We start from the raw sequence: 13,565 nt of genomic DNA on the forward strand, positions 1-13,565 counted from the left end.
ATACAGTAAAGCCAAAGCAAATTTGGCACTTACCAGGATGACTGTAACAGCAGGAGAAAAGCATTAGCCCACCCTATAGGAAATATCCTCTCTCCTCCCTTCTGAGATTACAAATTGGGAAGAAAAAAGAGCATTAATGTTTCATAGCAACTATGAAACAGTCTGCTTGTTTCCAACAGGCTCCCACCACCACTCAGTTTTCCCTTAAATCATATTTTCTAAGGGCAGCAGTGACACTTGCCACTACTAACGCTCCTTTAACCAGCAGACGGCGTCAGCCCAGACACAAAGCAGCACATTTCACAAATAACAGCTCCAATGTGGCAAATCTCCCTTTTCTGCTGAGGCTGGTGGACCTCAGCATGAAAACACACCCCCAAACACCCATCCTGCACAGCTCACCCTGACCTGACAGCCACCAAAGTCTCTTATCAACAGCAAACGTGACAACCGAGCACTCTGCGATGGGACAGGGCTGCTCTGTCCCTCCTAAAAATCCCTGGGACCTGCAAGGAGCCAAGTGCCCCAACCGTGGGCAAGGCAAGGGGAGGAGGAACCCAAATTAACTTCCCTTAGAGCTGATATTCGTTGCTTTTCCAGAAAACCTTCCACATGCAAGCAGATCAACAGCTAAGATCTTTACACTGAGGTCACTGCGACATTCCTAGAAATACAAGTATATTACTATGGGCTAGTGATTTTTTAATTTATTTTTTTTTAAACAAAGATAAACCAGTCCTTACAGGGAAGAAGTGGGTGACATGCTCTGCCACAACAGCAGCTGTGAAGGGTTTCAAGGAGCCCTAAACTGCTCCAGATACCATCCCACGGGGAGACAGCTTCACCATTTTAGGTCAGGAGAACATCCAAAGCTTTTAAAAAAACTGGATTAGTAGAGCCAAGCAAGACACTGGAAAGAAATGGAGATTAGTCTCTGAGGACAAGATGGGCACATGGGATAGAAAAGGACAAGCATGATTTCAGCATTTTCAACGCTGAATCATTTTTCCTCCTTCACCAGGCAAAGCGAATAACATGAACACTAAGCAAAGCATTTTTCTTATGATTTCTGGGAACTATTTCAGGGAATTCTGAAGAAGTGACTGTAACAGTGAGAAGTATAAAAGAATATTCAAGAGTTTGCAGGTTTTCACAAAAGCTCGTCCATCTGCTCTGGTACCAAGTAGGAATCAAGCTGCAAATCAGACAAAGGTTTGAAGCCAAGTGAAACAAATGCAGCTTGTTAGAAGTTCAAACCAAGCCAAACCTGGAGACATTTAAGCTTCAAGGAACAGGAATGCAGAGCATATTGCTGCCGTCCAAAGGCTGGTGGCAGAGACAAAGAGCTGGTAGTGATGGGATTATTTCCCCAACACAAAAGCAGCTTGGCTGCTGCCAGAGCACAACTTCAACTCTCCACTGCCTTAACTCTGCTTTCTGATTTTTTTAAGCCAGGTGATCGCCTGAGATGCCTCAGGGCAGACACATAACGGCTTGGGCTTTTTTGCCAGCCACAGTCACAGCGTAACCACCAGCATTCACTCCAGATTAAAAATAAAAATACCCTTCTTGAGCAAAAATGCCTGTTTCTCAATGAAACCATGAAAGAGCAGTTAGAGAAACCTCAAGCACATCCACGGCTGCGTCAGCGAGCGATCGAGGAGGTCAGACTGTTGCAGAAAGACCAAGTCACTTCCTCCATGGCGGATGTGACAGGACAGGGGCCCCGAGCGCCCAGAGTGTGAGTCAATGGTCAAAAGCAAACACAACCGTGTGTCTACGAGACTCCCCGCTTGCCTGGGAATTCCAGAGACGTATGACTAAGTTCCCTTTCAAAGAATAAATGTTTTCCTAATCAACTGCTGCTGCATTGGAGTGCAACACCGAATCGGCTCCAGCATCATTCAGAGCCACTGGTTCTGTTCAAGCCCCTTGTATGCTGGCACGTCCCAAAGGAATTGCAGAAAGCAGGAGAGGAACCTTCCAAAGGCAGTTGGAAAGATGAGGAAAGATGGGTTTCGGTTTTAAGAAAATTACTAAGCCGTGTTTTTAATATCTTCCTGATTTTCTGACATTACGAACTTGCAAACACAGCAGCTTCCCACAGCAGACCATTGGTCTGTCCAGCCTTCCCCACTCTGTTGCTCTTCCTTCTGCTACCTACCTGCTGACACTTACCCACTTTTAACTCTGTTTATCCATCCGTCCACCCCCACCTGCCCTCCAGCACCATTTCTGCCGCTGTGCCAAGCTCTGTCCCTCTCGCACCGCAAACTGCTGCTCCCTAAAGCCAGATCTGGAGCACACAGTGAAGTTCAACTTCCTAAGACATCCTGCACAGACTAGATTTCTGATCGCATTCAAAACCTCAGTTAGTAAAAGAGAAAATCACCACTTCGGTACAGGCTGGATACCGGTTCCAGGATGTGAAGTCAGGCAAAATATTCAGGTTCTCACAAAAATCAAGTTTATACCGCCACACCTCACAATGTATTCTTCCCTTGCAGATTTTCTCCAAGCACTGGTCATATCAGTTGCAAAATGTGACCACCTTTGTGTATGGGTGATGCTGTTTATACAGACAATGCTCCAAGTAAAATATATTGAAAGACAAATTAAAAACTGCATTCACTATCATGGTGAGCAGTTGCAGCTCCTGATTCAGTTCCTCAACTGTTGGGTGGAAAATTCCCCATTGCTGAAACTGAAGAGATCATCAGAAAAAACTTGGCAAACAACCAGAAAGCTATGCTGATGCTAATTTGTAATTATTATTTTGATCAAATACAAGCAAGACCTCTATTGTGGGGAAGGTCAGTCACAGGTGGGTAACACAGCTGTACCCAAGTCAGATCCAAAGCCCACACTGGTCACTGAATTTCAGGCAGAATTTTTGATTAGCAACCCTCTCATTCATGAATTAACGATGGCAGCAGGCTTGGAGGTAATGGATCCAAGTGCCCACACCAGCAGCTTCCCCCAGCTCCAACCACAGCAGAGCTTGCTGCTGAGGGGAACAGAGCAACCTGCGGCCACCGCAGACAGAACTAGTCATGGGCTTAAATTGCAGCAAGGGAGATTTAGGCTGGGCATTAGACGAAGCCTTCTAACAGGAAGGATAATTAAGCATAGGAATAGATTGCCTGGGGAGGGACAGGAACTTCCGTTCCTGAAGGTTTTACAAGTGGTGGGAAACATCTGTCACGCTGACCCCACTTTGGGTAGGGGGTGGATTAGGCGGCTATTCAAAGACTCAGCTCTGTTTTCTAACAACTCCCCAAACCCCCCGCTGACCTCCTGCTTTACACTGTTCCGACCCAGGAGCTGACAACAGCACAGAAATAAAAGTTGCTTAGAATACGGCGCTCAGGGAAGGCTGAGGTTTACCAGCAACCGATTGCAGGCAGGGCCTGGGAAAGCCTCTGCACACTCATTTCCACCCCAAACCGGGGCTGCCACTGGGGTGGTGGCTTCCACCTGCGAGCACAGCTGGCCAAAAAGCAGCCTGATGCCCACCGAGCAAGCTCACAAGTCAATACCTTCAGGCCACGGATTTATTCCAGCACAAAGTAGCCCCCTCCTCCATCTCCTGCCCCACAGGACTTAGCTGAGACAGACAAGCAAATTACCTTTTTAACATTTTCCTCCTCCTCTTGGCGTTTCTCGTAGTGTGAGAAGTCATCGAAGATGGAGGTGGTGTGCTTGTAGGTGGCAATGATTTTCAACACCTGCTTAGCCTTTTCCAGAGGCACCTCCTGAGTGTCCCTGGAGTTGGTCACTGGTTTATTCTCGTTGTTCTCTAGGCGGATGTGCCGCAGCTGGCTGTTGGGAACGTCCTTCACAAAAATCCACCTGACATCAAAACGTCCCTTCCACTTGTCCTGGGACCACACACCCGCACACGTGTTATAGTCCACAGCAGATTTCATTTCTGCTACTCCGCAGAAGTGACCGCTACCGTTGACACTGAACAGTAAGTAAACGGGGCCCTTCCCGTTTGTGGAGCGATAGGCGGCATCCAGTCTCTTGTTGCCGTGCTCTGTACTGCACCAGATGTTATATTTAATGGAACGGTGGATATCGTCCTCAGAGTAACTCTTAATGATGAAAACCCGGCCATGTTTTGGGTTCCAGTCAAAATCCTTGGGGTTGTAGTTGTTGATGGATCTCAACTTCTCCAAGACCGGGTGCGGCTCCGAAGGAGCAGCACCAGAACTGGCCTGAGACTGTCCCACTCCATTCCCGTCCGCGCCGTTTTGGCTGAACCCGCTGCCGCGGTTCCGAGGGGCGACCCAGCGGGCGGGCTGAGCCGCAGGCTGCGGCACCGGCAGCTGTGCTGGGGGCGGCGGTGGCAGCAGCTGCGGCCCGCTTGAAGCCTGTGCCACTGGTGGGCTGGGGTTGATTTGCTGCCCCACAGGCTGCGGGGACACCTGGGCCGGCTGCTGGCCGATATTCTGAACTAAAGCCTGAGCCGGGGCTTTTGCCACCGGCCCTTTGTTATCCCAAGTTCCAATATCCATGTTGTGTTTGATGGGAGGCGGCGGAAGACTTGAACCTGCGATGCCGTTCTTGGTCTTCAGCTTGGGCTGCTGCTTGGCCGGCTTGCTGGCGATGTCAGCCCAGGAGGTCGGCTTCGGAGGAACGATCGTAGCCGGAGGCAAACTGTTGGATGCCACGATATTACTGGTAATGGATCCGCTACCCACAGCCGAACCCACGACTTTGGGGACACTGCTCACAACGTCGGTGCTGCCCAGTTTCAGAGCAGCCATCCCTTGGTCGATGGTGTTCATGCCAGGAGCCTTGTTCAGAGTCTCGTTAGCAAAGGCGGATTGCCCGTCGATCATCGCTCCACCCAGAGAGCTCGGGGCATAGGCGTAATTGCTGCTATAGCCAGAGCTTTGAGTGGACTGTCCCTGAGAACTGTTATTCCCCCAAGCCGAAAAGTCAATCCCGCTTGGAAAGAAGTTAAAGCCGTGCTGCCCGAGGAACGGGGTGCTGCCAAGGGCCCCTGGCTGCCCGAACATCGCGTCTGGGAGGAAATGCGGCTCCCCGTTGCTCAGCTGTCCGTAAGAGGTCAGGTAGGGCATGGGGGGGTCACCCCCCGTAGACCAGGCAGCCTCACCTAAGGAGTAGGAGAATCCAATGGAGGGACTGTAATAGTTCGGTAAGTAGGAATCAGACATTGCAGTGTACGCATTATTCTGGAAAAAAAAACAACAAAAAAGAGTAACAACAAATAAGTGCTGAATAGCTGGAATGAGCAGAACATATTCTAAGGGACCAGGAATAAAAGTCATCTTAGACTTCCCATGCCGCACCCCTCCCTACCTGCAGGCTGGGCAGATAAACAGGCCTGGCCTTGAAACACCTCCTTTGTTAGAAGTGCTCTAAAAAAAACAAAGTTTAATTGCCAGGAAGATTAAACACAAAGGCTTAGCGAGCTTCCCGTGCAGAGACACAAGCACACGGTGCTCCTGATGTGTGATGTGGGACAGCACACTGCGCTGCTCCTATGAAAACAGGATCTTACCTACCATCCAAATTTTATCTTCTCCTTTTTATAGCTACTACCAAAGAGGGCTTAGCATACGTATCTGCCTTAATTTTGCTGTTGGGGGTGGGGAAAGGACTCAAAGATAAGTGGAATATGGAAGAAAAGGTGCAGTGGGAATGTGCTGCCAAAATCATGAATGTCCCTCATGAATGCCCCTCATTGCCTTCCTTGGTCCCTCCATTAAACTTGTTATCCATGAAAACAGCTTTATCCCTCCAATTTAAGGTTTCAGAGCTCAAACCATCCCAAGAACTTGCAAACAAACAGGGATTTAAAGCTTCATCCTCAAAACACAAACTGCTCCAGTGCTTTGGGCACAAACTAAAAAAAAAAAAAACACCTGAAAATGGGGAGCAATCAATAAGGCTTCAATAGGAGCCTTTTGCAGCCTGGTGACAGCCCAAAAAAGCAGGCGTCGAATTCAGAGAGGATGAAAAGCTGCTCCGTGCCTTTGTTTCCCTTGTAACATCCAAGTAGCCTTTAGGTTACAAAAAGAAATGGCTAATTTTACAATTAGGGAAGGCTCAGCCATCACCAAGGTTAGCTTACATGAAAACCATCTGTCATCTTGCATTCAAACCAAGTTTCCCTCTGGGGAGCGGTTAAAGCCACGTTAATGGACATTATCATCCCGTAATTTGAATCTGTGTGCAGCCTCGCGCTGCGGAGCTGCTCACAAGCCACCTCAGTGCAGCGGAGATCAAAGTCAGGTTTAATTCCCATTTAAAGCTTGGCTTGCACCAGGCTCTACTCCATTTTTGGTTAAATCATGTTTTCCTGTGCCAAGTGCAGCTCCCGAAGGACTTCATGGCCATGCTGAAACCTACGGAGGCTCTTAGGATGGCCCTGGGACCCTCCAGAAACAGCCAGTTGGCTTCTCCACCTTCCACAGAGGTCAAGGAAAGCAAGAGGTTTGGGGCTAAGCCAGCCCCAACTTAATAAAAATTAATAGGATTTATCATAATGTGTGCAGAGACAAGATTTGCTTTGTTGTATAAAGCATTAAAAAGCTTTCTGTGGTACTTCATGGTGTGAATGCATGAAAATTCAGAGATACTATTTCCATCTTCCCAAAGCAGGGGTACCAAAAGCAAATTAACACCAAAATTAACTCTTACACAGAGTACAGCTGTACTAATTGAGGAGCTCAGTCCTGCTAAACCCAAACCAACAAGCAATCTTTAGGGCTCAATCTGTCCAAAAGCACAAACACTGATGTTGACTAATTTGTAAGGCAAATGAAGGAACTTAAATATTATTTTGAACCAAAGTCTCTCCAAAAGAAGAGTAACAATATACTCTCCTGGATATTGGCTTTAATGGAACACGAACACATTGGCCCCCACCTAAAACCTGAGCCCAGCGGGCAGAGCAGCTGTTTCCGCAGCGTTCTGCCTCAAACACATCACTGTCAGATTAAAACCTGTTCCGTCACCTCAAAATATTTTCCTGTGTGGTGTGTAAATCACCATGAGATATTTTAGCGTAGTCTGTGTTAAGGCAGAGCATTGACCAGCTGTACTCGTGCAGCGAGGAGGAAGCAGATGAGTCAATCACAGCAACAAGTGCCAGCTCAAAGCAGGTTTAAGACAAACCTGGCTGCTGTTCACCTGAACATCTAAACGACGCTTTGCCAAACCCACAACCTGCACTCGCACAGCCGACACAGCTCCTGACCAGGGTGCAAATCAAGCTTCACCACCTCTTCGTTCTCTCCAATGGCTAAGACTTTTTGTACAGTTATTTCCTCAAATTCACTATTTCTCTTCCCCTCAAGACTAGAATGAGGGTTTAAACTTATTGTTGCTGTTGACCTTTTATTTTTTTTTTAACTGTTGAAGAATCACGCACTGTGTATCTGTGCTTCAAAATGCTGAGTAACCTCATTTCCTAAGCTGACAAGCTACTAACAGTCACCCCAAAACGGCAGCTCCTGCACGAAGAGCCAGAAAACTTCACACCTGGGTCACCTCCTGCTTGTGAGGAGAGTTCTGAAAACCATTTCAGAAACCACTCGTGTTATTCCACGGCAGTGGGCTTCATTTAATTAATTTTTCAGCGCTGTATCTGTAACTCCCATCTTCAGAAAAGAGGTGCGCACTTCGATACTTTCCAATTTCTGCACCTGGCTGGTGGGCTGAGCAGAACCACAGCCTTCTCCAGGTTCTGGTTTCTATGATATCGAGTGTCAAATCCCTGATGGGAGCTGATGAGCGACACAACATGGAGAGAAAGTGAGATAAAGTCACCCTAAAATGTAATTCAAAGTGAACACGGCGGTTTTACCTCACTCCTGCTGAATTTCCAGAGCAACAGCTCTGCTTCACAAGACAATCCCTTCCTTATTTTTAAAACGGACTTTTACTGGTGTGAAACACACAAAAAGATACTAAATAGTTGGTTGTTCTTCAAACACGAAAAATAGGGTAAAATACCACGTTGCTTCTAACGTTATAGTAACCTTCATTTTCTTTAGGAGGTTCAAATCAAATTATACTTTGCAGGAAATATGTCCACAATCAGATGGAAGCTGGAAATTGGTGATATTAACTTCTGGGATTAAAAAAACCCCCATTAAATGACAGCTACTAGGAAAGCAGACTTGAGAAAGCAATTACACTCTCTCACCCTATGCAGGTGGAATTTAGGCTTGTAACTTTTTAGGGAGCTGAATGCAGTGAGTTATCTTAATGGACAGGCTGAATTCTGAAGATTATAGAACAGCTGATTGGACCTTAAAGAATATTTAGCTTCATATCTTTAGCACAAACTAGGAAAATACTTGTTGAAAATTCAACTCAGATAGAAACCTGTTCTTGTGTTCCAATAAAACATGCACCACTTATCTGAAAAATATACATTGTCTAGGAAAAGCAATCAAAAAAATACAGAAAGGGAAAAGCAGAACAGGTTATTTTTAATAATTGCAGCTGGAAAGAGAAGCCAAGAGAATGAAATAACTGCTGCAGCCCTACTGGAGATGTTTATCTGCAACGCTTACTTGTATCATCTAATCAGGTGAACTCCATCTGTTGTGTATCACTCTCGTACAGCTCATTAAGAAAAACAAACAAAAATCAGTTAACAGCAGAGCTGATCTTAAACGGAGAGTTAAGAGGAAAAGTATCTGGACATCTGACTTTCAGGAGCCGATCACAAGCTCTCTCCAGCTTGACTTCTAACTAAAGCCCTCAAAAAGTCTTCACAGCCTTTATGACATGTGTGTTCTGTGGGGTTTTTTGGTAAATAAAAAAAAAATAAAATAAAAATTGAGAAAACCCCATGACACACACTTTCAGTTTACTTGGCAGAGAGATAAGAATGTTGACCATATCCTCCAAAAGCCCTCAGGAGTGTAACTGCACCAAGTGAAGCCATTTCACAATGCAACATCGTGCGTCTCCTCGCACAGCGCAAAGAACCAGAAATCAGCAAGGACACAAGGTTGTAACAGTAAAACTGAAAGTGCAGAACTTCGAGACAGTTATGATGAAAATAATGAGCTGAACTGTAGGAAGTCCTTACACCTCCCCAGAAGTTGCTAAAACCTTTACACCTCATCCACCACTTCTAGTGTTTTCTGCCTGGAGAAAGGCACGCATGAAATAGCATATCATAAGAAAGGTGGAAAACATCAAAATACAGTAAGTAGAAATGGGGAAATGCACGAATGCCAAATTTGCCTGCGCTGGAGAGCAGCAGGAAGCCCCCGGGCTCTTAGTGCTTCCTGCCCGTGAGCAGGTTCTCGCACTCTTACTCTGCTCTTACTCACCGGCCGGGCTTGGGGACTCAGGTAGGGTTCAAAGTCATCATCATTTAACCCATCCTTCTGGTGCACAGATCCGTTTTGCACTGAAGAAAAAGATTCAGAGCGTCAGAAAGAAGTCTGCCGATGAAATCGAACATTTACCAACTTAAAAGTACTTAGAGACAGACCATATCATGCTACTACCGCTCCCTAGTTTAGGATACCCCACACTTAACCCAACAGAGACACTTCACCGCCGCACAAACACTCTTTATCCGCAAACTTTCCCCAGTCCCCGCGGTGACGGCAGCTCTCCCAGCGCTCGGTTTGTTTTCCTCCCACACGTGCAGAAGCGCAGACGCCCCGGAGCTGCCCAGCGGGCGCCCAGCAGCCCCCGCCCGGCCCCCCGCGGGACCCCCCGCTTCCCAGCCCCTCACCTTTGTTGCCTTGGCCCTTGGGTCTCTGGCGCGGCGGCAGCAGCACGGGAAGGAAAGAGAGAGGAGAGCGGTGAGGCCGGGCGGGGAGCGGGGACAATGGGCCCGGCCCTGAGGGAGCGGAGCGGAGGGGAGGCCGCGGCCTCCGGGCCCGGCCCGCGCCGCTAGGCCCCGAGCCTCGGCCTGGCGTAGCGGGCCAGGCCCGGCGCCGCCAGGGGGAACGCCAGGGGGTGGCGGCGGAGGTTCCTACCTGCTCCAGGAGGCTGCTGGCCGACATGGCTCCGCGGCGGGGCGGCGGGCGGGGCGGCGGCTTTGTCCGGGCGCGGCGCGGCTGCCTGGCGGACTCCGACTCGCCCGCGGCGGCGGCGGCGGCTGCCTGGCTGGGGTGACGCTCTAGCCAGCCGCCACCCCCCCTTCTCGCCTCTCCTTCCGGCCCAGCGTCTCCGGCCCAGGCGCCGCCGCCTCGCGCCCACGCGCGCTTCCCCGGGCGTCACGCGGCACGGCGCGCGCGCCGCGCTCCCAGGCACAATGGCGGGGCAGGGGAGGCGCGGTGCATGCCGGGCCGGCGGAGGACTTGAGGGGGGAACCAGCGCCCCCGCGCGACCGGGCGCGGCAGCGCAGGGGGGGGGGCGATCTTAAAGGGCCAGGCACCCCCGCTGCCCAGCTGCGTTTTTCCCCCAAAAATGGCAAATCCGAGGCCCGGCCGCTGCCCCCACACCCCAACTCTGTCGTATCCCGACGTCTGAGCGCCCATGCACCCCGGGGTGGGGGGGGGGGCAGGGGCCACTGCAGCCCACCCAGGACCCCCGGACACCGCGCGAGCCGGGGGGGTGAGCAGCAGCAAGCAGGGGGATCCCTGCCCCTCCCGGCTGCCTCTGAGGTGGCGGAACTGCCACCATGAGCAATCCCTTCAACTGGAGTTCCATTTTTCCTTTTAATGCAAAAAATAGGCAAACACGTCTTCCTTCTCCCCACCCCGCATGTGTTTCTTTTCCTGTTGTTTTGCTCAATATTTCCAGCCAAGCAGCTCCCCCTCCATCCCAGCTCGCCCAAACCCCTGCAGCACCCGCTGCGTCCCCCCTTCTGTCTTCCCATGGCAATTGAGCCCAAAGGGACACTCGAAAATGAAAAAAAAAAAAAAAAGAAAAAAAGAGAGAAACCGTCAGAGCGCACGTTATTTCAGCAGCGTGCCACTTCTTAATCCTGCCACGAGATTATAGGGAGAAAGAAAAAAATAAATACAACCGCCAAACAAGTAGCGACAAGCATGGAGCAGCCCCAGCACGCGGTGCCAACAGGAGCTGCCCCCATCCGGAGTCCAGCTCTCCTGGAAAAGCAACAGCACAACACGCTCTGTACACCCCGAAAAGTCCCTCCGGCGCTGAGCAGCCACGGGGGATGTTGCGGGGGTTTTTTTTGGGTTTTTTTTTTTGCCTTTCTGCAAAAGGCTGAAGTGATCTCGGGGTCTCCAAGCGGCGTTTGCAGCACCGGCGGGAAAAGGGACGGGGGAAAAGTGCTACGGGAAGAGGAGGGATCGGGATCCAGGGACCCCGAGAGAAGGTTCCAGGGCTTTGCAGCTGGGAAATCTGGACGAGGGAAGGGAGAGAAAGAACACACACAAAAATATAGATATAAACCAAATTCGCGTGGAGGAGGAGAATATGGACAGTAAAACCAGGGTTACCGTCATCTCCCCCAAAAGCAAGAATAATAATTAAAAAATCCCGGTTGAGGTGACAGAATTCCCTTTCCTGGGGGAAAATAAAAATACAAATGAGGTACCTGTTCCACCCCAAAACTGTCACCCCTTCCCACAGTCACAGCAACGCTCCAGCCACTGGTTTTTGTCTCTCTGAGATAAGATAACGGGGGTCAGGGCAGCTGGAGCAGGAGCCCCACGTGCAGTGCCGGAGCCCTCGTCCAGTTCCTCCCAGTGTGGGTTGCTCAGCAGAGATCCAGTCTCTCCTCGACCCTGCGAACAGGCGGATTTGTTCAGTGCTCCATGGAGACGGAGCCTTTTCCAGGTCTCGCGTGTTTCTCCAGCTTTTTTGTTAGAAAAAAAAATTATATATATATATATATATATAAAAAAAATATACAGTACATCGAAAATATCCACAGAAACAAATGGGGTAGCTGGAAAAGATGCTTAACAAAAAAGCCCAAAATAAAGCAAATTCCCCAAAACGACACTTGCCTTCCCCACTCAGTCCTCCAAGACCAGAATGTCCACGTCATGGACCTGGTGCTGCTGCTCCTCCACATCTCCCACCGCTTTCTCCTCCGTCCTCGGCTCCCTCTCCAAGCTTTCCCCTCTGTCTCTGCTTTGGGATCCGGTGCTGGCTCCATCTCGACGATGGTTTTTCCGTCGTCGGAGGTGCCTCCCGGGGCTCAGACGGTGGACGTGAGCCTGGAGTCCATGGCCACCAGTTCCACGGGGTTGACCGCGGTGGCCACAGAGTCCCAGGATGTCCGGGGTTGGAAGGGACCTCGAAAGCTCACCCAGTCCAATCCCCCGCCGGAGCAGGAACACCCAGCTGAGGTTACACAGGAAGGTGTCCAGGCGGGTTGGAATGTCTGCAGAGAAGGAGACTCCACAACCTCCCTGGGCAGCCTGGGCCAGGCTCTGCCACCCTCACCAGGAACAAGTTTCTTCTCATCTTTAAGTGGAACCTCCTGTGTTCCAGTTTGCACCCATTGCCCCTTGTCCTGTCACTGGTTGTCACCCAGAAGAGCCTGGCTCCATCCTCCTGACACTCCCCCTTTCCATGTTGATCACCGCTGGTGCGGCTGCCGATGTTCCTCTGGGTCAGCCTGCAGGGCACAGCCTTCACGGAGCCTCCAGGCCCCGAGCGGCTCTCCCGGGCCACGGTGGCCGTGATCCTCTACTTGAGCTGGTTCAACGTGGCGCCGGGGAGGACGCTGGGCCGCAGCGTCATCTACCACGGCTTCATCCTGGCGGACACGCGCTGCCGGCCCTGTCCTGGCTCTGGGGCCGGGACGCGTCGGACGAGCGCTCGTACCGCATCCCGCCGCCCTGCGCCGCTGCCTGCTGGGGCTGCTGCTGAGGGTCGCCTGCTACAAGTGGCTGCGCCCCAACGTGCGGGCGCAGCGGGAGGGCGGCCGCCATGAGGTGGCCGCCAACGGGCTGGAGCTGCGCTTGGCCTCGGCCCTCGTGGACAGGAGGACGCGGTGCCTGGCCCCGGCGCAGTTCTCTGCTTGCCGGCCGGTGTCGCGGCGCTTCCTGAACCGGGCGGCTGCTGAGTCCGTGGTCTGAGCTCGGCTCCTCCAGGACGAGGATCCGGCTCCTGGTTCCTCCCCCGGGGTGTTTGGGGCGGCTGGAGGGACCTGGTGGAAACTGGGGGTGATGTTGCAACCACCCAGTGAGTCCCAGAGCAGCCGGCACGGTGCTGCTGCTGCGGAGAGCCGTGGTGTTTGTTTTGGGCCAGCACGTCGTGGCTGCACTGCGCTGTCAGTTTGTCTTTTGTCAGTAGGGTTTTTTTTTAAAAAAAAAAAAAGCAAGAGTTTGTTGTCTCTCTCTCTGCCTGTTGCTGCTCGGGGCGGTGGATGCGGGTCGGGGGGAGCTTGTTTGCTCCTTGGTGGTGGCTGAGCTGTTTCCAGCTGGGATTTTCCTCCTCCTGCTGTTAAGGTTGAAGATCGCCCGTTATCGCCACATTCAGATTGGGACAGGGTGGCGGCGGCGACTCCCCCGTGCTGGGAGAGCCCAGGGGGTGCCCGTGCCCTGGGGAGGGGGTTATGGGGCAGCGCAGGGTCAGGGGGTGTGGGGGCCTTTGCCCCTTCAGAACCAGGGAAGCCCTTTCCAACG

The 13,565-nt window shown here is 51.2% G+C and overlaps 1 protein-coding gene across 2 annotated transcripts in view; it reads right to left on the reverse strand.

Moving 5' to 3' along the window:
- The window catches only part of YTHDF2 (YTH N6-methyladenosine RNA binding protein F2), a 126,436-nt gene that overhangs the window by 6,989 nt on the left and 105,882 nt on the right, over nt 1–13,565 (reverse strand). Inside the window, exons 1-4 of one of the 2 annotated variants that reach the window (XM_065650547.1) lie at nt 9,990–10,264; nt 9,743–9,767; nt 9,330–9,409; nt 3,630–5,204 (exon numbers count right to left, since the gene is read on the reverse strand). In XM_065650547.1, the coding sequence (XP_065506619.1) occupies nt 3,630–5,204; nt 9,330–9,409; nt 9,743–9,767; nt 9,990–10,016 (1,707 nt within the window). In that variant the 5' untranslated portion in view covers nt 10,017–10,264. Of the gene's footprint in view, nt 1–3,629; nt 5,205–9,329; nt 9,410–9,742; nt 9,771–9,989; nt 10,265–13,565 lie in introns of those variants that run through there. The other variant, XM_065650548.1, reaches the window with a different exon arrangement.

Source organism: Caloenas nicobarica, chromosome 23 (genome assembly GCF_036013445.1).
Source record: "Caloenas nicobarica isolate bCalNic1 chromosome 23, bCalNic1.hap1, whole genome shotgun sequence".
NCBI lineage: Eukaryota > Metazoa > Chordata > Aves > Columbiformes > Columbidae > Caloenas > Caloenas nicobarica.